At 33.9% G+C, this 23,772-nt stretch overlaps 3 protein-coding genes across 6 annotated transcripts in view; 2 read left to right on the top strand and 1 right to left on the bottom strand.

Moving 5' to 3' along the window:
• The first annotated feature begins 24 nt into the window (after positions 1 to 24).
• On the top strand, positions 25 to 2,314 carry LOC128508522 (C-type lectin domain family 4 member E-like). Of its 2 annotated transcripts, XM_053479860.1 has the most exons (6): positions 25 to 151; positions 670 to 844; positions 971 to 1,122; positions 1,215 to 1,354; positions 1,426 to 1,526; positions 2,087 to 2,314. In XM_053479860.1, exons 1-6 carry the CDS (start codon positions 25 to 27, stop codon positions 2,268 to 2,270), a joined length of 879 nt encoding a protein of 292 aa, XP_053335835.1. In that variant the 3' UTR covers positions 2,271 to 2,314. The 2 variants fall into 2 exon arrangements, with proteins under 2 accessions (XP_053335835.1, XP_053335836.1); XM_053479861.1 differs by lacking the exon at positions 25 to 151 and having other exon boundaries at positions 785 to 886; positions 929 to 1,122.
• Positions 2,315 to 3,161: 847 nt separating this feature from the next.
• LOC128508459 (oxidized low-density lipoprotein receptor 1-like) lies at positions 3,162 to 7,240 on the top strand. The gene is given in 5 exon segments (XM_053479805.1): positions 3,162 to 3,179; positions 5,792 to 5,884; positions 6,224 to 6,534; positions 6,582 to 6,778; positions 7,155 to 7,240. Coding segments are annotated over 5 exon segments (705 nt in total).
• A 2,422-nt stretch (positions 7,241 to 9,662) lies between these two features.
• Positions 9,663 to 23,772, bottom strand: part of LOC128508521 (SLAM family member 5-like) — a 44,878-nt gene continuing 30,768 nt past the window's right edge. The window contains exons 1-5 of one of the 3 annotated variants that reach the window (XM_053479859.1): positions 12,037 to 12,127; positions 11,456 to 11,761; positions 11,079 to 11,366; positions 10,504 to 10,642; positions 9,663 to 9,841 (exon numbers count right to left, since the gene is read on the bottom strand). In XM_053479859.1, coding sequence (XP_053335834.1) covers positions 9,778 to 9,841; positions 10,504 to 10,642; positions 11,079 to 11,366; positions 11,456 to 11,761; positions 12,037 to 12,091 — 852 coding nt within the window. In that variant the 5' untranslated portion in view covers positions 12,092 to 12,127 and the 3' untranslated portion in view covers positions 9,663 to 9,777. Of the gene's footprint in view, positions 9,842 to 10,503; positions 10,643 to 11,078; positions 11,367 to 11,455; positions 11,762 to 12,036; positions 12,128 to 15,728; positions 15,950 to 17,914; positions 18,206 to 18,294; positions 18,601 to 23,772 lie in introns of those variants that run through there. The other 2 variants (XM_053479857.1, XM_053479858.1) reach the window with 2 other exon arrangements.

Here is a 23,772-nt window from a genome sequence, read left to right as displayed (position 1 = left end):
TTCAGTGTCACGTTAATCTGAACCATGGATGTGATGGAGAACGATGGAGATTCTGAGAGCATCTACATGAACGTGGAGGATGCTGAGAAGATTTCCTATCAAAGTGAAATCTACAACAACATCCTGCTGAGCACAACCAATCAGAATTTAGGTGCGAAAAAATCTTATATATATAATATTCTAATTATTTTATATATTAATATTATATATTAATTGTTCTAATTTATATAAATATGTAAATCTAAACAGAGAAATCATGAAATTCTTTAATAAAACAAATACGATTTAAATAAAGAAGGGCAGAAGTCAATCAATATACCGTATAGAAAATTATATTTTATTAAAAAACGTTGATAACAGAGAATTTATAAGTGCTTAATAGATGTATATTAAATAGTATAAAGATACGCAATAAGATACAGTATAAATAGCAATAAGATGCTTATAATGTAAAAGGTAAATATAATATTTTTTGTTTAAATATTATTTATACATATGATTCATTATTTAAAAAAAAAAACATTTTGCTAAGTGATTAAAAGTTTATTCTTTCTTGCATCCTCTTTTATGTGGTTTATCTCTGTCCGACTATCAGTCTGTCAAGATCATTAAAATATCACAGAGCTCTAGAGAAGCAGTAGTGAAAGTGTCACCATGTTCCATTTGTAGGTTCTGCAGGTGCTGGTGAGAGGAGAAAGGTGAACCTCAGTAACATGGCTGCAGTGTGTCTGGGGTTCCTGTGTGTTCTCCTGCTGGCTGTAATTACTGTGCTGTGTATAAAACACAACAACGAGATGCTTCAAATGCAGAGCAGCAATGACAACATGACCACAGAAAGAGATAGGTTATTAATTAGTAATAATATCATGACCACAGAGAGAGACAGGTTATTAAACAGTAATAATATCATGACTATAGAGAGAGACAGGTTATTAAACAGTAATAATATCATGACTGTAGAGAGAGACAGGTTACAGAACAGATATATTATTATAAACAATGAAAAAGAGCAGTTATGGAATCAAAACAACAAACTGATATCAGAGAGAAACCAGTTACAGATCAGTTACAATGCTCTGAGATCTGAGAGGGATGCATTGCAGAATAAACTTACTAACCAAGGTGAGTTATACATGCTAAAGATAACATTATTCAAAACACCTACAGTATGCACAATAGGTCTATTAATATGCTTGATTGTATTCCTGCTAAAGTTTGTTGTCCAGTTGGATGGATGTGGTTCTCCACAAGCTGTTACCTCGTCTCCTCCAGTATAAACACCTGGGAACAGAGCAGACAGAACTGCAGAAATGCAGGAGCAGATCTGGTGATCATCAACAGCAGAGAAGAACAGGTAAAGTGAGATCTGATATCAATCAGTATCTGCTCACAGATAACTCAACATCACTTATATTTTATCTCCAGGAATATGTTTCCAGACTTGGAAAGAATGTATGGATTGGACTGACTGATCATCTTGTAGAAGGACACTGGAAGTGGGTGGATAACACACCTGTGGGAACTGGGTATGAAACAATCAAAAATCACTGCTAGTCCTATTCCTATGAATATCTATCAATAGCTTAATCATGAAACTGAGAAACTGTTTAACTGAGAAATGTTTTACATCTTTAAGGTATTCCAAAAACAAAACATAGTTGTAATGATTAAATTCATGTTAAAAAAAAGAGTAATGTAGGATAATTAAAATTTTTCATCCAAACACATTTTAATGGTTTAAAAAAAGGATGCTAGAGTAAACAATCCACCTTGTTTAGATTCAATACACCAGGGACTGTATTTGCTGTCCGCTTTCTCAATCACCCCCAATGATGTGTTACAATGAATAATTCAGTCTGAATGGAGATCAAATCTAGGGGTGTGTCACTGTGTGTAATTATATGATGTGATTCTCACTGATCAGTAGAATGAATCTACAGTAGATAAACACCAACTCTTGATGGTGCTGTTGAATTAAATTCTACAAAATAACCCACCTTACCATGTACTGTATGTGAATAGAATCTGGTGTTGTAAAGGTTTTCCTGTAACTTTATAAAGTTTACTGTCTCCTTGTGTGGTTTAGATACTGGGGGATCAACGAGCCAAATAACGGTGGCCAGCGCTTTTCTAATGAGGACTGTGCTCAGGTTATTGTCACCAATCCAGTAACATCCAACTGGAATGATATTCATTGCAACAATTATATCCATTATTTATGTGAAAAAAGAGATTCAGTGCAGCATTCAATACCATCTCGTATACATTAATTTTACTAATGTTTTTATTTCCCCTCATGCTGCTGCATGTTTCTGTGAAGGACTTTTATAATCTTCATATATATAGCAGAATAAAAAAAATTACATTGTTTTTATTTTAGTTCTAAAAAGCTAGAACGATGTGTAAAATGTTTAATGCATATCTGTGAAGAATATACTGTTATGTGTTTGTAGTAAATTTCAAATACAGTATAATACAGTAAATTTTTTTTATCAGAATTTATTACCTGTGTATCTATACACATTTGTTTAAAGATCCTATATGTCAGGAAGATAAAACTAGAATAAGGTTAAACTCTACATTTATAATAATTTTGTGTACCAGAGAATAAATCTAATTAAGTGCTGGTTGGAACTGATTGTTAGAGTAGAGAACAGAAATTGTTTGAGGCAGGTGTTTGCCTTTGATCACTTTAAAGAGAGATACATAATTTGCACAGAATAATCGAAATCTTGCACAAAAACAGAGAAAACGAATACTTAGCTGTCACTTTCTTTTTTCCTGTTGTAAATTTAGGGCTAAGTATTCCAAAACAACAACTTTTAATGAGGTAATAAAAACAAATGGATTCTGTATTTTTTTCTAATTTTATTTTTTTAATTTTTTTTAATGACCAATAAAAGCAAACTTCTCTGTTCTGATAATAATCTGATCAGCAGTATTCAGTTCCAGTCTTTTATTTTCTGCTGCTGCTGCACTCACTGCATACAAACCTGATGATAAGCTGTTATAGTACAGACAGAACCTTGTATATGTTCCTATTTCGAAAGAGAGAGAGAAAGTGTGATATTAATGCATTTATCTAAAAGTAAGAGTTGTCATTAGCTATCAGACTCCACTACAGTACAGTGTAGGTGTTTATAAAGCTGTGAGAGTCAGACATGGCGTGCATGAGGAAAGTACGGCTTAAATCCACTCAGACCACAGCACTCACAAGAACTTTAACCACATTGACGTCCTCACTGTTGTGAAATCCAAGTGCTTCATAAGAAAAGCTGCTGCACATGGCACTGTACTGTAGGGTTTTATTTTAATTTTAATTTTCAAGGTCATATGTTTTTCTGTTGGTCCATTATTTACTGACTTGAGTGAGGTTTTTTTATAATCTATCACAGAAATATACTAGATCAAGAAAATCCATCAGAATGCAACAATTATCAGAATTAGGTTTTAATGAGGAATAAAATAAAATAAAATAAAATAAAATAAAGTCACTTCTACAGTGGGGGACAAAAGTACTGAGACAAAAGTGAAATTAAATGTTTTAATGACATGCTTAATTATCAAGATAGTAAGAGTAATTTCTTATTTTATGCACTGAAATTGTTTTACAACAATTAATATTTAGCATGAAGTCCTTTATTCTTCAGGACTGGGAATAGTACTCTAGTGTCACTCGCTTAATCCATGACTGTTTCATCCCTTCCTGAAGATTATGTAAAGAAATTTGCCATATAAGTTCACAATTCACTGCAGAATTCGCTTGTGAGGAGATTTGGACTTGATTTGGACACTCAGAGCTTTGAACTGTTCAAACACTCACTCTAACAGAGCGCATCTGGGCAACAAGAAACACTTGTCAGTTATGTGTTCCAATATTTGTGATCACTTTTTCAGTTATGTTTTGTTATTTAAAACATTTGGATGTAAATATCAGGAAATGAAAGCAGAAAATCTGATCTGTTATCTTATATTAATTTTTATATCTTAAACCCAAACATCCAGCAACAACTACAACAATGTCCTTAATGTTCCAATACTTTTGGAGGAGACTGTAAATCATGTAGTGAAAGTTAAAACTATGCTTTATTCTTCAGCAAATATGTAAACTCTGTAAAAAAAAGAGTCATAAATATGACATCGTGTGTGTGTGTGTGTGTGTGTGTGCTTAACTCATTGTTCATAAATAAAAATGCTGTGAGTTAAATGAAGTAAAATAAGATAATATAAAAGAGACTGTTTTTTTATTCTGCTCGAGACTTAATGTTGTAATGATGTAAATGTCTAACAATAATTGATGAATAAATTTCAGAACTTAATTGTGCAAAATATTCATTAATTTCCAGAAATTTTCGAACTATAATAATTTAAGTATTTAAGGTCATAAACATAATGTAAAACATACCATGTGGTTGGTTTTTTTGCTGCTGAAAGTAAGGGGTTGTTACAGCAGAGCATAAGGTCCGCACATACAAGCTTGGCACAGGTTTTACCTTTTATGCCCTTTTTGATGCAACCATCTCATTTTATCCGGGCTTGGATCCGGCACAGCATCCAGTGGATAGGGTTTGGGCACTGGGTGGGAATCGAAAATGGGCCATCCGCCTGGCAGACAAAACAACATATGTGGGGCCATAGTGCTAACTACGCCACTATGCCTTCCATGTTACTTTATGCTTTTCTGGGTGACAAGAAACACCCGTCACTCACATACTTATGAACACTTTTACACATGATTCAGGTCAAACAAAAGACGGCATGTTTTATGTTATTTTAAATGTTTAGATGTACATAACAGAAAATTAAACATGAAATTTTAATAGATCTCATATTCCTTCTTTTAAATTCAAACTCAAAAAAACTGAATTGTCCTTGCTGTTCCAGTACTTTTGGAGGGGAGCATAACTCCTGTAGTGAATGTTAAATCAAGTTTTCTGCTTCATTCTTAAGTAAAACAGAAACCCTGTGTAAAATAACATTTACAAATGTGTGTTTACAAATCACGGGAAACAATCATTTAAAAAGAAAAATGTAATGTAATTAACATAATGTAACATTAATAAATGCTCATAAGTACGTAATTAAATAATAGAATCCATGTATAAATATAGTGAGGTAAAGTCCAGCCCATCTAGACTACAGAAGATATTTATGGTAAAATCCTCTCACCTACTGCCACCTAGCGGTGACAACCTATTGCTGCGAGCTTAATTTACTCTTTCTATTATCCATATATTTGTTAAAGAACACGTTAAATCATTTATTATATTAATTAACAAATATTATGTAAGTGTTAAATTATGTTCATAAAATTAGATATTTTAATTATTATGATTCCTGTGTTGAAATGTATTCCTCATTACATTTAAACCTTGGATTGTGAGCATAATTTGTTTCAGAACCATGCTTTTAATCCAAAGCACTTGTGTATTTACAGTAAGTGAATTTCCTCCATAAGGAATAATGGAAACTCATGTTGTTACATGTAACCTATGTATGTTACAAATTGTGTAACATACTTGGATAGGGTCATTAAACAATGTTTTTAGGATTTAGGGTGAGTTAGGGTATTTATCAAGGCATTGTTTGACAAATTAAAACATGTTTGACCTAATACCTGATTTGATACGACACTTCACACCTTCTCTTTTTGCCTCATTTATTCCTGAGAAAGAAAAAAAACAGATGTGCATCACATGACATAACCACAGCCAAGGACAAAGCAAAATAAAAGCCAGACAGCGTGAGTGTCCATTCAGTGTTACGTTAATCTGAACCATGGATGTGAGAGAGCATTTACATGAATGTGGAGGATGCTGAGAAGATTTCTTGTCAAAAATAAAAATAAATATACACTTTTATACACTTAAAATACACAACAGAGGTCCAGCTGTTATGTGAATCCAAATATTGAAATAATTTTATTTCTTATTAAAACTAAATTTATTTAAATAATAAAGGACTGAGAAGTCAATAAATTTCTTTAGAAAAATCTATTAAAAAACATTGATAAAGGTGAATTGATAGTTCTTTATAAGTGCTTAATAGATTCATTGAAGGTTCTAAATGTTTATTTAAAATATTGTACAGACAAAGGCAAGTGATAAGCAATAAAAAAATCATTCTTTCTTCCATCCTCTTTCATGTGGTTTATCTCTGTCTGACTATCAGTCTGTCAAGATCATTAAAATATCACAGAGCTCTAGAGAAGCAGTAGTGAAAGTGTCACCATGTTCCATTTGTAGGTTCTGCAGGTGCTGGTGAGAGGAGAAAGGTGAACCTCAGTAACATGGCTGCAGTGGGTCTGGGGTTCCTGTGTGTTCTCCTGCTGGCTGTAATCACTGTGCTGTGTATAAAACACAACAACGAGATGCTTCAAATGCAGAGCAGCAATGACAACATGACCACAGAAAGAGACAGGTTATTAAACAGTAATAATAACATGACTGTAGAGAGAGACAGGTTACAGAGCAGTTACAATGCTCTGAGATCTGAGAGGGATGCATTGCAAAATAAACTTACTACCCAAGGTGAGTTATACATGCTAAATATATAAAATTATCCCAAACAATTCACAATAGATTGATTAATATGCTTAATCGTATTTCTGCTCAAGTTTGTTGTCCTGTTTGATGGATGAGTTTCTCCACAAGCTGTTACCTTGTCTCCTCCAGTACAAACACCTGGGAACAGAGCAGACAGAACTGCAGAAATGCAGGAGCAGATCTGGTCATATGCTCCTGGTCAAAAGTCACTGCTAGTCATATGAGATGTGATGGTAAGATCTAATATCTATTAATAGCTGAACCATAAAACTGAGAAACGTAGATTAATTTAGTGTTTAGTTTGTCCTTCAAACACACTTGAATGTTTAAAAAAGGATATTAATTAAACAATTCATTACAACAGGGACTGCATTTGCTGTGTGCTTTCTCAGTCACTCCTGAGGATGTGTTACAAATAATATTTAGGGGTGTGTCACTGTGTGTAATTTTAGAGCGTGATTGTCACTGATCGGCAGGATGAATCTACAGTAGATCAACACCAACACTTGATGGTGCTGTTGTATAGGGCAGTGGTAGCTCAGAGATCAGAATCTGGTGTTGTAAAGGTTTTTTCTGTAATTTTATAAAGTGTCTCCATGTGTGGTTTAGATACTGGGGGACCAATGAGCCAAATAACGGCGGCCATCGCCTATCTGATGAGGACTGAGCTCAGGTTGTCATCACCAATCCAGTAACATCCATCTGGAATGATATTCATTGCAATAATTATTTTTATTATTTATGTGAAAAAGAGATTCAGTGCAGCATTCAATAACATCTTGTATACATTAATTTCACTAATGTTTTTATTTACCATTTATCATACGTATAGCAGAATAAAAATATACATTATTGTAAAAAGCTGGCACAAAAAATCTAATGTAATTGTTTTAGGGTCAGGTCAAATGTCAGATGTAAAAAATGAATATTTGATCATGTAAATATTACATTTTACATTATTTAACTTGATTATTATTATTTGATTGATTGAAATAGTCTTTGATCCAGCCAAACCTGCCCACATGGTGGATTATTATCAAATTTATACCAAACACTGGGTTTTCCTGAACGAACCAGGGGATGTGTTATACTATTCAAAAGTTTTATTAACATAATAAATTAGTAATAGAAATTACTGAACTCCCTCTACCCAGTGACAGGATTGAATATAATTATTCTTATAATGGACTTGACCCACAGTTTGTTGCAGCCATTTTATTTTTCATTCACCATAAAAACAGCACAATATCTAGAGTAAAGTATTCGCTGGTGGTCCCTTGGTTTAACTATTTTAAACCATCCTTAAATACCATGACATTGGTCTAGCGCTGGTTACTTAAACATATACTTTACAAAGATATTGATTAGATATTGGCTTTTTTTTTTTAAGTGGCCTCTGGATGCAGTACCTGCATGGCCCATTAGGGGGCTGCAGGCTAAACTTTGGGGAAAACTTACCCAGATGTGTTTAATTTTATACCACCATTGGTAAATAATATTGCAAAATATACTGTATTTCAATGTTAGATTTAAACCTTTGAATGAGCAGAGAGTGGTATTTTATGTATTAAAACATACTGTAAAAAGAAAAGATGCAGATGATCAATCAGTGATCAGATGCAGGTGGTGTGATTACCACCTGGTGTACAGTGAGAACTGAAGCTCTGACCTATTTTATACAGGGTTAGGCAACTATGTAAAGACGAAGCCACACACTGTTGTGGGTTTTCTTTAAAATGCACAGAAAAACTGATGTGTGAAAGTTCTGTCCAGCTCGAGTTGTAAAAAAAAACACTTCTTCTTTTCAGTAAGACTTCTTCTTTTGGACTAAAATCCCTTTTGGTTCATTAATTTAAAGTCTTGAGATGGTGAAATTAGCATTAAAACATTTTTGATGTTTGTACATTTCAAACATCAATAAATTCTTTTTATTTATACCTGAAGTTTATGATATTAATGGTATAAAATTGTTGATATTGCAAATAACAAAGACAGAGATATAGTGTGAATTTTAAAATCAGTTTTATAGCTGTATAACATGTAGAAAAAAAGAGAATTTGTAAAAGGCTAAATCACAACCTATAGGTTATAATTGTTCATTTGGAAAAACAGTTATTATCTGATGCACATAGTTTTTTCTATTTTTTGTTGTTGTTTTTTTTTTAAAGTTTTTGATGAGAAACAGAAGCATTTCCCCAGGAGCCCCAAAAATGTAAAAAATAAAACAAAACCAACACATTCATCAGAGTGAAGATCAGGTGTGTGATTTCCAGGGCATGCTTAGCTCCATGCTAGCTTCATTGGCTATTTATGTTAGCAAAGTGAATTAACAATTACATTCCTCTGAGCTTTTTTCTTCACCATAATGTCTGTATGCACATTTATTAAGAGGCCGTGTACTGTACGTCAGGAAGATAAAATGAGGTTACACTCGGCATTTATGAAATTTTTTGTGGCAGAGAGTAAATCCAACTAAGTTCTGGTAGGAACTGAGTGTTAGAGTAGAGAACTGAATGGTCTGAGGAACTGTTTGAGGTTGATGACTTTAAAATGAAATACGCAATTTGCATAGAGTGAAGAAAATCTTGCACAAATACAGAGAGGATTAATATGTGTCTCAAAACAACTTTTAATTAATTAATAAAACGATTGTTGCCTTCTATATTTTTTATTTTTTTTGTTTATTTCTGAACAGTAAAAGCTAACTTTGTTGGTCTGATAATCATCTGATCAGCAGATTTCTGTTCCAGTCTTTTCTGTTCTGATGCTGGTACAGTCACTGCACACTAACCTGATGATAACCTGCTGTTGTCATTATAGACAGAACCTCATATACTGTACGTCCCTGCATGAAGAGAGAGAGAGAGAGAGAGAGAGAGAGAGAGAGAGAGAGAGATTAATGTATTTATCTAAGAGTGTGTAGATGTTTATAAAGCTGTGAGAGTCAGACATGGTGTATCTGAGTTCAGTAATGTTTAAATCCACTCACATAGCAGTCACAAGATCTTTAACCACATTGATGTGCTCAGTGTAGGGCTTTATTTTAATAACAATATTAAAAATGTAATATAATTACGTGTTTAGCAGTTTTATTTTATCAAAAAAATGTGATGTGTTTATGTAAGAAAAAAGACCAACAAACTGTCTTCAGATAAAAGTTTGTCTTATTGGTCTGATTAGGATCTAATTAGCAGCTTTCAGTTCTGCTCATTTCTATTCCGATATTATTCCGTCACTGCACATGAACTGGATGATAAACTGCTGATGTCATCACAGACTCAACCATGTCTCCTTTCCTGTTTGGAAAAAAATGGAGAGAGAGAGAGAGAGAGAGAGAGAGAGAGAGAGATCAGTGCATTTATCTGAGAGTAAGAGTGAGACTTCTCATTAGATATCACTACACTACACTATAATGTGTACACTACACTGTAGATGTTTATAAAGCTGTGAGAGTCAGACATGGTGTACGTGAGCTCATTAACATTAGAATCATCTCAGACCACAACATTCACAAGATCTCTAACCACACTGACATCCTCAGAGCTGTGAAACCCAACTGCAACACATCACACCATACTGTAGGGTTTAATTTTAATTTATGTTGACAGTAAAATGTTTGTCAGTTTATTAGTCATGAATTGGTTTTTAAATGAGCTCTCACAGGACACTGTCTGTATTTTATTTGCCTTTCCGTTACAGATGAGCAGCAAATATATATTTTATAGATTGATAATGAGAGACTAACAGGCTCACAGGTCAGAATAGGATGTACAGGATGTAGGTAAGAAAAATAAGAAATAATCTAATGTAGAAATTAGTTTGTTTTGTCAAAGACATAAATACATTCATAAATAGTAAGATCATTTGAAACTCATTTGCAGTAATGCAGATCTGAGCACTGTAAATACCCCCCCCCCCCCAAAAAAAAAAAAAGATAAAAAATAGACAAATATTGTACCTGCTTTCTATACAGTGACTGGTTTTATTTAGTTTCCTTTTCCACAGACATACACACATGGTCATTACTGCCCCTGCTAACAGCACAGTGCATATGACAGTAACAGACACACTGCTCTGAGGAGGACCAACATCAGCTCCTGTAAAATCAGCACAATGTTAAAACTGCAAAATAGTAGGAATACAAAATCATCTCTGCTTTTACCACATTATGTTGTACTATGTTTTATAAACATTGCTAAACTGGTTGTTATTCATATGCACACGTAATAATAGAGAGACATTTTATGTGCCTTTAATTCCACATTGTGTAAAAAAAAAAAAATTGTGAGTTGAGCATAAATTTATTTAGTCCAGTGTAAATTAGCCTTCATACAGTAGATTAAATAATGTATAAATGTATCTAAATTTAGCTAACATTGATATGATTTTTGACACGAGTTAAAAATGTGTGTTTTATATCAGATTGATCTAACAGATATTGGGTGAACAAGTTCCTACGGTCGTGTGTAGAATACATACAGGTAATTTTAAAAGTTATTTTTATTACTTAATGATCATCATGTCGTCCTGTACCTGTGTTCAGAGAGCAGTAGTGTGTGATGTTTATTGAGGTTGTCTTGTTACTGACTGGGTTGGAAGCCACACAGCTGAAGGTTCTCTCTCTGTAATTGTTCATCTTCTTTATTTCTAGATGAAGATTCAGTGTGATGTCGGATGTGTTGCTGCTGGTCTGGTTTAATAAAACACCATCTTCATATAAAGACAGCTTCAGTCCTCTGACGTTCCTCACAGAACACAGGAATGAACAGAACTCTGAAGAACTGGAGGCTGAGTTCATCACCTGAGGAGCTGAAACTCTCTCTGTACAGAAACATCACGAACAATCTGATAAGTTAAGAGTTTAAAGTTCTTTATTGTTTATGTCTAAAGTCTGTGAAGAACAGACTCACCGTACACCTCCAACTGATAATCCTGTTTTCCCTTCTGCTCTTTAGTGCTCTCCACTGTGTAAAGTCCTGAATCATCTGTTCTCAGGTCTGAGAAAGTGAAGAACCCACTCTGACTGACCCACTGAAGACGATTCACAAACTTCTCACTCAGCTCTGTGTCACTCTGTTTATTAAACACCAGTCCAACTGTGTTACCGTTATAAATTATACTGCCAGAAACAGGGACACTGATGGGGAATGTAACAGAGTCTCCTACAGCACCGATCAGATCCTGAACTGAAGATTCACCAGCAGAGCTGAAGATCTCTGAGAGAGGAAACAGAACTGAGTTTATATACAGTAGGAAACTGATAACATTTTTATTCTGAGCTAAGAATCTACAGATGTGTTTAAAACCAAAATCCCGTAACAGCTTGTGAAAAAATATTTTTCTATTATTAACTTTACTATACCTTTTATCCTGAAAAAGAAACATTTCCCTTCATTAAATTACTGGATACTGTATAATAATAATAATAATAATAATAATAATAATAATAATAATAATAATAATAAACAACAGACATACTTTAAATCTATACCTGATAGTAAGAGGAACAGGAGACTCAGGCTGTGATGGTGAAAGCGTGTCCTCATGCTGCTGTATTGACTTCATTCCACAGCGGTGATGTGACTGGTGAATGAAGTGAATGATAACTCAAATGATTCACTCACTGCTAACAGAATAAACCTCCTGCATAAACACAACTCTTTCACTCAGACCCATCAGACTTCTCTTAAGAACTCTTTAAATGAAATTAAACTACCATAAACATTTGTAAGCCTTTATAATTTACCACTGGATGTTGACTTTGAGTTTTAATTTAATTTTGTTAACCTTGCAATAATTGGAGTTTTTTGTGTATAATAATAAAATATTTTCTTACAATTCTTACTGTCATATTTTTTTTTCTGATAATAAAAATATGCTTTTTTTTTTTTAGAGTTTTCTTTGTAGTAATCAGTTTTGCATATGCATTCTTTATATGTAGCTGCACTATGCTTTAATAAACCTGTATTATTGATGTTAACTTGCCACATACATTTTGACAGAATACTTTTAAGTGTATTTTAAGTTTGAAGTTTAATTTAAGATTGAAATTAATTGAGCTTAAGTGGTATTCGATGAAATAAAACATATATAAAGAAATCCTGGTAATGATAATAATGAACTGTTGCTTCGACTGAGTCACACACACGTTTAGGCAACTATGTACGGACAAACCACAAACTGTTGTGGGTTTCCTTTAAAATGCACAGGAAGAGCCGATGTGTACAAAAGTTTTGTTCAGCTCAAGTTGTTTATAAAAATACTACAACACTTCTTCATTTCATTCAAACAGTGAAATAGGGGTTAAAACATTGCAGCTGTTTGTACTGTAAATTAAACATAAAGGTATATATTACTGAGTATAAAACTTTCATACTTTCATTTAACTTTCAAGACAAAAGTTTAAACAAAGATGCAAAGGAGTTATATAAAGATAATAGTGTATATAATATTAATATTAATAATAATAATAATAATAATAATAATAATGGGGGACTAACTGAGAATGTGTTGGCAAAATTGTTTTTTAAAATTTATTTTATACACTATCATTATAGGATTCAAAAACACAGAGTTCCCACGACTTTCATTGATGGAAAAGGGTTTATTAAAAAAAAAAAAGATTCTTAGTCTTGCGTATTACAATCAACATTTTTAAAAATGTTTTACATTTTTTACATAACCCTATATTATATCAAAGCATTGATCTCTTTCTTTCATTTCATATATACAGTATAAATATATTTATATATATTTTTTGTTTATATAAAAAAAGAAGTTTTTATTCTGTGTTTACAAATCACAAGACCTTTATATTTATTGCAGTTTGTCTTTGTTCAGGCCAGTCTTGTTGCTTTTTTATTAGAAGCATATACACTAACAGTATTTATACAAAATAAGAAATAAACAAAAGAACAAAATCATTTTTGTGAAAAACAAATTTACAGTTTATGTTACATGTACATCTTCACAGGTAATTTATATAGCAAAACAGGCTAACCGTACTACACACACTCACCAGAGGTACTACACCAAGCTCTGCTTTTTTCTTCTGAATCTTATTTACCTTGTTCTTTATGTCTCTATACACATTTAATTACAGATAACAGAAAAAATAAAACCATAATTAAGCTTTACTGTTTCTGTGTCAAATAATTGCTGGTTGGGACTAAATGTGAGAGCAGAGAAGAGAATAAAATGGTCAAAGAAATCATTTAAGGCAATCAATTGCATTCATTGTTTTAACATTTGATACCCAATTTTTAAAGACAAGATAATTTCAGTTATTGCTGAAATCATGACTGTTCTGTAAACATATACTGTAATTAAAATTAATTGCTTACTGTTTTGTTGCTTGCTGAACGTTGTATGAATGTAGAGTTGAATAATTACTTCAAGCAAATGTGTTCACAATAAGTTTAAATTCTGAATTAAACATTAAAGACAATATTGTATTTAAAATAGTGCTGGATCATTAGTGGGCGATTATGTAAATTAACAAGCAAATGTAAAAGAATTGCATAATATATTTTCATTTGTATTATAAATCTAAAAGAGAGAGTTGTTATGCATTGTGTATGATGTGTTTATGTAAAAAACATTAAGTTTCAATGTTTCTAAAGCTATAGTATTTAAACCTTTATTGGTCTGGTAATAATCTGATAAGCAGCCTTCAGTTCTGGTGTTTTCTGTTTCACTGCTGCGGTCACTGCACACACACACACACACACACACACACACACACACACACACACACACACACACACACACACACACACACCTGGTGATAAACTGCTGTCATCACAGACAGAACCTCATATACTTCTCTGTTTGGAGAGAGAGAGAGAGAGAGAGAGAGAGAGAGAGATTAGTGCATTTATCTGGGAGTAAGGGGGACACTAATTATTGGATGTCACAGTCCACTACAGTACACATTTATACAGATGATTAAACCAGTAAATAAATTAGATACGTAGAAGAAATCTAAATTATGTAAATGTTTCATGCACAGAGCTAAAACTCATCATCTAAGCCCATTTTGGAGGAATTATTATTATTATTATTATTATTATTATTATTATTATTATAAAAACTAGTGTTGCGGCTGCATAAATTTGAGTAGTACTCAATTGATGAATTTAAAATGTTAAAATCATTTAACCTTTCATTACTTGTTGATAAAGTCTTCCATAAAGAAAAACACAAAGAAATAAAAAAGCTAATGTAATGTGACGCCCCCATCATGTGACACTGCAGCATGTGAACCTGACAGTGGTGTGTTGTGATGGTTACAGACGCGTCTATTAAAAGTTTGGAAATTATTAATAATGAATTATATAATCAGTGTTATTGAAAGTGAATAAAACAATGTGTAGTGCGACATTCGTGCTCTATGATACACAACAATGCCTTTTATCAAGCTATCATCACATCACACAGCTCAGATAGTCAACAGACTGGCAAATTCTAAGAAAGAACTGATGTAGAATGAAGTAGAGTTTATTAATAAGTTAATTAATTATACATGTTTATTACTATAATCCAGACATTGTGTGTTCATTCATGAAGATATGAGATATTTGCAAAATTAAATCCTTTTTGGATAATGCATTAAAATATGTTACAATTACAATGACTTGAATGTGCAAAATCTACTTTTTACTAATTTTTACTTTACATAATATTTACAATATCAGCTCATAATCATGTGCATTTGGAAAGTTTCCTTTTTTTTTGTTTTTTTTCTCTTTCTTTGCTTCACAACTGTGTGATCACCTCACAGTTACACATCTTTTACTATCTGAAAACAATTTGATTAGAAATGATTAGTTGCTAAGTTTTATTTTAGTAATCTGGATAATATATTAATATTAAACATGTCTCTGCACAGCCCTGATGTTAAGAACATGCTTGCTATAAATACAATTTAAAATAAAAAAAGACAGTAGAATGTAGATTTTTCTTAGATAAAGTGTCCGCGACAATTATTGGAACATTATTGGAAAAATTCCATGTTTTTCTGAAGTAGCTTAATCTCGCCTTGTAAAATTAGAAAAATCCAACTTGAATTTATTAAGAAAAATAAATTACTTATTTAGGACATAATTATTATTATTATTTATGTTTAATATTTAATTATTTTTAGAATTAAATATTAAACATAAATATGTAGATTGAGAAAAACAAGATTCTGTTTAGCATTTAATTCAAGAAAAGGTAGACTTTTATACACATTCTTAATTGCAGACGCTGAAATGACACACAGTTACACCAGTGGGCCCAGTTTTCATGATCTCGCCTCGGGCCTCACAACCCCACAGACTGGCACCGCCTGCTGCAGTCACGGCACACACACCTGGTGATAAACCACTGTTGTCATCACAGACAGAACCTCATGTGCTTTCCTGTTTGGAAAGAGAAAGATAGAGAAAGATAGAGAGAGATATCGGTTTATTTATCTAAGAGTAAGAATAAACTTAATAGAGTCCACTATAATACACTGTAGAACTAAAAGCCCTGATTGGTTGAGCTGCCATTCAGGAGAAAAATAAAATAAGATAATAATTACTACTGTTGTGGTTGCATAATTTTAAGGAGTCCATAATTGCTAAAGGTAAAATTTTGATGTTATTCAAACATGTTTTTTTTTTGTGACAGGCCAGCCTTTTGTAAAGCAAAAAAGAATGAAAAAAAAAGAAAGAAAAGTAATGTAAAGCGATGTCCTGATCGTGTGACACTACAGCATCCGAACTTGGGTTCTTACCTGAGGGTGACAGGTTAGTCTTTTAAAGGTATGGAAGTTGGATTTACTTGAATTTACTTTATAAAAATACTTCTTTAAAACACTTTTTAATTAACTTTAATCTACTTTTAAATCTTTACATAATGTATACAATATCAGCAATTTTTACAATTTCTGTTTTTTTTTTTTTTGGTCCAAAACTTTCCCCTACAGACTGAATGTGAGACACATCTTCTGCTCCCTATAACAAGTAAAGTTAAATGCAACTTTATACAAATTATGCAAGTCACTTTATATTTTTTGTAGACATTCAGATGGTTCTCAGGTCGCGTACAAACAAAAAACACAAGAAAAACATTTCCTGTTCTTTGTCCTGCTTCCGTTTTAATGATTGATGTTTATTAGATTTTTGCCTATTGTGACCATGGTGGATTTTTCCTAAACATTTTAACTAATCTTTTCACTGATAAACAATTAACAATGCCAATAAAATGTGTAAATAAATCCTTAAATAAGAAACCTGAAATGAACTGAAAAGGTAAATAATTGCTTTATTTCTCTCTTAAAGCTCATAATCAGATAAATACCTGCTTCTATTTGTTACTCTGAAAAAAAGAATACTTCTTTCTATTATTTTATTTATCCTTTATGCTAATAAATAACAGTTATAATTAAATGTGTACTTGACAGTAAGTAACAGGAGACTCATGACATGTTTCCAGGCCTCTAAAGCCAGTCTCACACTGTATAATGTGACTTTGTATTTGACACAAAAACAGAATGTAGAAGATTTTTTATGAGTTGAGCTGGTGTGTTCATGTTCATTTAGACACTGCGGTGTGAATTGGCCTTTATAAAGTAATTTACAACTTTTTAATTTTTGCATCATTATTTTTAATCATCCACTCAGTGTCCACTAAAGAAAGAAGTTTATTTCTCCATGCATTAAAAATCTTTAAAGTGTTCTGAATCAGTTATATCTAACAGATACTGGGTTCTTGAAGGTTACTTTATCATCTATAAATAATAACAAAAAATTATATCTTACAGGAAGAGTTGCTCTAAAAGTTATGAATAGCATTTGTTCAGTATGGGTGTGTCATCTTACTGATATGCACTGAGGGTTTACTTTAACCAGTCAGGCTTTACATTATAGTAACATGACACTATATACAGTATAACCTGCAGACTTTAATGCTGTGTGTCTTGAAGTTTCTTTTGACTTTTTCTGTTTATTACTGAACATGACTAATATCTTTAAACAGGAAGTGGTTTGTGAAAAGAGTAATACCCAACGGTCCTTATATGAGGTTCTTAGACACACACACACACACACACACACACACACACACACACACACACACACACACACATAGTTGCATGTTGCATAGTGTCCACTGTACAAACCTGTACACTGTACTGTACTGTACTGTACTGTGTGTGTGTGTGTGTGTGTGTGTGTGTGTGTGTGTGAGAGAGATACAAATACAGTGTCCAGCCTTAAATCATGTTCATATTAATATACTCATTTTAATGTATTACACTTAATATTTTCCTATAGCAGTTTCACACAGTGTAATGACCTCATAACAGACAGTGTTGTGTATTTTGCAGTCTTGTCCCGTACCTGTGTTCAGAGAGCAGTAGTGTGTGATGTTTATTGAGGTTGTCTTGTCACTGACTGGGTTGGAAGCCACACAGCTGAAGGTTCTCTCTCTGTGATTGTTCGTCTTCTTTATTTCTAGATGTAGATTCAGTGTGATGTCGGATGTGTCGCTGCTGCTGGTGTCGTTTAATAAAACACCGTCTTCATGTAAAGACAGCTTCAGTCCTCTGACGTTCCTCACAGAACACAGGAATGAACAGAACTCTGAAGAACTGGAGGCTGAGTTCATCACCTGAGGAGCTGAAACTCTCTCTGTACAGAAACATCAGGAACAATCTGATAAGGTAAGAGTTTAAGGTTCTTTATTGTTTATGTCTAAAATCTGTGAAAAACAGACTCACTGTACACCTCCAACTGATAATCCTGTTTTCCCTTCTGCTCTTTAGTGCTCTCCACTGTGTAAAGTCCTGAATCATCTGTTCTCAGGTCTGAGAGAGTGAAGAACCCACTCTGACTGACCCACTGAAGACGATTCACAAACTTTTCACTCAGCTCTGTGTCACTCTGTTTATTAAACACCTGTCCAACTGTAATTGCTTTATACATTAGACTGCCAGAAACAGGGATACTGATGGGGAATGTAACAGAGTCTCCTACAGCACCGATCAGATCCTGAACTGAAGATTCACCAGCAGAGCTGAAGATCACTGAGAGAGGAAACAGAACTGAGAGTCTCATGTTAGAGTCATAACAAATCACATAAAAAATTACAATGGACTCATCAAATGCTATAAATTATTCAAATATATTAAAACCACCTCTGCCCTGTTCACACACTCCTGTCTCTACTTCACTCTGTCACAGTTATACAGTACATTACAGTAACTTACTCTGTTTATAAATGATCCTGATTAACACTGTGTTTTCTGAGACAGACAAAAGTATCAACATGTAATCAGCTGCGTTCCCTATTTATCAATTAATTCTTTCTTTCTTAATCATTTATTATAAAAAAAAATATTTTATTTAAAACAACTTGTTTTTTCCATTCATTAAACATAAGAAATATATAGAGTATAAATCTGTATAATGATCAGTTATAATCAGTTATATAAGTTATATTATAATCAGTTATAATTGTCAGTAAATTTAGCAGTGCGTCTTCTATACATTTAATAAACCTTTTTTTTTTTCTTCTGTAAAATGATAATTAAGCGTAACAATGAAATATTCAGAGCAGGAATCTGTAGATGTGTTTAGAATTAAAATCTCTCAACAACTTGTGTAGAAATCTGAAGCACATTGTTGTTTATTTTTTATTTAATTACATCTGTTACCCTGTAAAGAGGAACGCTTCCCTTTTTCATTTAGTTAGCCTGTATGCTAATAAACACCAGACATTATTAAAATGTGTACCTGATAGTAAAAGAAACAGGAGACTCAGGCTGTGATGGTGAAAGTATGTCCTCATGCTGCTGTATGATCTCATCTTTATTTAGTCAGCGGTGATGTGACTGGTGAAGTGAAACTTAAAGACTCGTTCAAATGATTCACTCACTGATAACAGAATAAACCTCCTGCATAAACTCTCTCTCTGTGTCTCTCTCTCTCGGGTCCATCAGACTTCTCTTTTGAACAGCTGTTTAAATTAAATGAAACTCCCCTTAATCATTTGTGTATCTTTATAATTTACCACTGGATTCATTAACTTTTATTAACTTTTTCCTTTTGTAATAGTGAAAGGTTTTAGTATAATAATAATATTTTACACTAGACACCCTTATACAGAGCGACTTACATTTTTAAGGGCCTCGCTTAAGGGCCCAACAGGGACAATTTAGTGTTTGTGGGGTTTAAACCTGTGACCCTCCGAACCATAGGAATAATAATAATACTTCCAAACCATACTGTTAATAATAATAGAATATTTTCTAATAAAAGGATGCTTTTCCTATAATAATTAAAGTTTTCTCTGTAGTAATCAGTTCCTCATGTGCTTCACCAGCACTATGCTTTTATAAACCCGTGTTAATGGTGTAAATGTGCCACATACAATTTGACAGAATATTTTTAAGTGTACTTTAGGTGCTGCAAATGATAACCCAGTGATCAGTGCACAGTATAAACTCTAGCTCCAACTGACTTACACACTGTTTTATGTGACTATTTAAGAAGAAAACCACAAACTGTTGTGGGTTTCCGTTAAACTGTACAGGAAGAGCCGATGTGTGCGAACGTTCTGTCCAGCTCGAGCTGTTTATAAAAACAACTTCATGTTGCTGTATGCTCTTGACTTCATTTGATCTGCAGTGACGTGACTGGTGTAGGACAAGTGAACCTGAAACTTAAGGCCTCGTTTATATTCCCCTTACATGATTCACACACTGCTGTCAGAATAAACCAGAACAGAACTCTTTCAGACAGATCCGTCGGACTTCTCTGGTAATAAAATATAAACAACACACACACACACACACACACACACACACACATGGTTGAACATTTTACGAAATTACTTTCTTTAGCTCTCATGAGGATTGGAGGTGCAGTACCAAACTTTGACACCAGGTGGCAGTAGATTAGATGCTTTGAATGAAACTCTACCCAGAGCAATGAGATTTTTTTTAAAGCAGTGTTAATGACTAACGACTAAGCCACCATGCTGCCATATTCCTGATGTGTGCTTTCTTACGGAGCTGCACTATAATGTGTGCTTAATTCATATACTTTAACTAAAATCTCTGCAATACCTGAACGATTATTTTACAAACTGCTCAAAACCACCAGCAGGACTAATGATGATTTTACTACATATGTTATGTGGTGCAGGTTGGAGAGCTGCACCAAGAGATGTAATAACATGTATAAGAGGCCTAACGCAAGGCTTCTGAGGGAGTCAACAAAAAAGGAGTTACAAGGTACTGTAGCAGTCAATGCAAGGGTTGTGATGTTGTAGCCAGGGGAACCCCAGCACTACTCTCTGATTTGGCCCCCAGGTTACCAGAAATGAGATTCACTCGGAATGACGTCTAAGCCATAGTGTGACTGGGGCCGACCTCTGCAGTGCGCATGCCAAATGAACTGGCTGGCCGAAGTCTTGACTTCCGGGTCAAAACTGCCCCCCTACTCTTTCTGCTCCACGGGCGTCACTTGCCATCTGGGGGCCCCATGGGCCACTGCACTGAAGCATTAAACTAATAATACATTTAGCACATTTTTCTTTATGTTGTGATTCAGAATAGAATGTGCAGGGAGTCCAATAAATTTATGTGATTTAAATTAAAAGTTATTATATGGCTCACTGCTATTATTTTGAACACCACTGTATATGAGGGAATGTTAGGTGTTTTATACTTTATACTTAACCTGAGAGAGCACATTTAAGGGGGAGCGTGCCGCCTTTTCTCTCTCTCTCGCCGTATCACGGAGCGGTACGAAGCGAGATGGATCCAAGCGCAGGAAGATGATGGCAGGCTTAGAGGGGACATGGTTAAAGTGTGGAAAAAAAGCGTGGAAAAAAAAGATTGCAGACAGAACGTGAATCATAACATCCGGTGTCTTAAGGAGACAGAGGCTGGGTCTTTGCCTTTGTTTTAAACATCATACTGTAAGCGCTTATTGTGTACCTCAGTGTATATTTAATGATAAACTATTTAAAAAAAATTGTGATCAAAGAATGTTTTCTCCCATGTAATTTCTGCTAATGCTCCTGTTTTGCTAACCATAAATTAGAAAATGTGTCACCTGATAATTACTGAACATGACTAGAGTCAAAAAAGTAGCTACAGTAAGTAGTCCTTTCAGAAAAAATAAAACAGGATACCTAGCTTTCAGCAGCTAGTTTATTTTTCATTTAGTATTAAATCAGCACAAAGAATCTTCGCACTAAAGCGTCTGTTGTTCGCTCGCTCTAATACGACTGTGTTAAACAACACTTTAAATTGAATGAAATTATCCTTTTTAGATTGATATATCATACCAATATTAAAAGGTAGGGTTTTTTTATGATTTTATGATATATCAACAGACTAATTTGCAATGTTCATGTTTATTATAATAATTTAATAAGCTTTCTTCTGCTTATCCTGTCCCAGGAGACTTGGGGCATGAGGCGGGTTACACCATGGACAGGTTGCCAATCAATCACAGGGCACAAACATACACACACTCACACACTTATTCACACACTACAGGCAATTTGGGAAAGCCACTTAGCCTAATCTGCAAGTCTTTGTAATGTGGGAGGAAACCAGAGGACCCACCAAGCACGGGGAGAACATTCATAGCCCATGCACACACAGACCCTGAGGAGGAAATCCAACCCGGTCCCTTTACTGTAGAAGCAAGGTGACAGAGCTGATTTCTACACTACCGTGCCACCATGTTCCAGTTGTGAGCTTCTTTGTGGCTGCACTACGCTTACTCACGCATGTGCTCGATTCAGATACACCAACTAAAATCCTTTTAACACCTGGATTGGAAAGTCATGCCTTGTTTAAGTGAATCTACATGAGGTGATATATTTGTGTAGTAGTGGAGCAGCCAAAAAACGAAAATTATTTGAGTACTAATTTGTGTGATTTGTGAGGTGCAGTACATCAGATGGACACCAGGCAGCCAGACATACTAGATTTTAAAATAATACTACAAAATAAAAAAATTAATAAAATTAAGCAGATTTGATGGATTTATTAATTTATTAATTGTAGGTTTGGGTTTAATCTGTTTTATTGGTAAAGTAATTTAAAAAGCATTTGTCTTTTTTTTTTTTAGTAAAATATCTCTGCGCAACCTGGTGTGTAGTTTGGAAACTGAACTCAACAGAAAGATAATGTATAATTAAAGAAGAAGCATATTTGCAGAAGCACCCTGACACCACACAAGAACAAAATTCCTCATTAGCAAAAATGCATATTATTGCATGTTATTGTGACATTAAAATGTTTTATAGTGCTTTATTTTATTTTTTTAAATGAAATATTTGGTGCTGTAAATTTTGATACATGCATTGTATTAAGGTAAAGGGTGCCAATAATTCTGCTTTATATTCAGCTTGATATTTAAATAATTTTGCATGAGTGACATATTTAGTGACAGTTTATAAAAAAAAATAGCAGCATGTACATGCAGATCAAATGATTGTCATGTGGTGTGCAGTGTGAACTCCCGTGCGAGACTGGTTTACACACCTGCACATGCACACGCATAGCCGAAGTGTGTGAGGACAAAACCACATGCTTGGGGGGTTTCTTTAAAATACACAGAAAGAGCTGAAGATTTTTTAAAACCCAGTTTCACTTGACATCCTGCAAAACTCGTTATACCCTTAACATTTCCAACATGAAACTTTGTGTTCAAATCACACTACAGAGATTCTGATACATCATTCTGTTAAAAACAAGTAAAATAGCTAATAGAAACTAACAGCAGGTGGCACGGTGGTGTACTGGTTAGCACTGTCGCTTTGCACCTCCAGGGTCCGGGTTGGATTCCCGGCCATGCTCGATTCCCAGCTCTGTGTGCATGGAGTTTGCATGTTCTCCCTGTGTTTAGTGGGTTTCCTCCCGGTACTCCGGTGTCCTTCCACAGTCCAAAGATATGCAGGTTAGGCTAATTGGCGTTTCCAAATTGTGGATCACAAATATTGTGGGATTTAAGACTACCTAAGGTAATAATGGTTATGCAAATTAATATGCAAATGGAGAAATGAAAAACAGGGAAAAGACAAATAACATGTTCCTGAGGCACAAATGAAAACTGTACTTAAAGTGTAACTTCACACAGATGATCCTATGATGTACCGCGTATTATAAAAACTACAGCTGGGGGCAGAGCTTTTTCTTACAAAGCCCCAAAATTATGGAATAGTCTTCCAAATA

This window comes from Clarias gariepinus, chromosome 20 (assembly GCF_024256425.1).
Source record: "Clarias gariepinus isolate MV-2021 ecotype Netherlands chromosome 20, CGAR_prim_01v2, whole genome shotgun sequence".
Taxonomy (NCBI): domain Eukaryota; kingdom Metazoa; phylum Chordata; class Actinopteri; order Siluriformes; family Clariidae; genus Clarias; species Clarias gariepinus.
Note: the sequence above shows the minus strand (reverse complement) of the source record. Positions and strands in the feature narration are given on the sequence as shown.

Coding starts and splice junctions, on each gene's coding strand:
- LOC128508522 (XM_053479860.1), top strand. CDS start 25: ATGGATGTGATGGAGAACGATGGAGATTCTGAGAGCATCTACATGAAC. Junction 152..669: donor CACAACCAATCAGAATTTAG/GTGCGAAAAAAT, acceptor TTCCATTTGTAG/GTTCTGCAGGTGCTGGTGAG. Junction 1,355..1,425: donor TCAACAGCAGAGAAGAACAG/GTAAAGTGAGAT, acceptor TTTTATCTCCAG/GAATATGTTTCCAGACTTGG.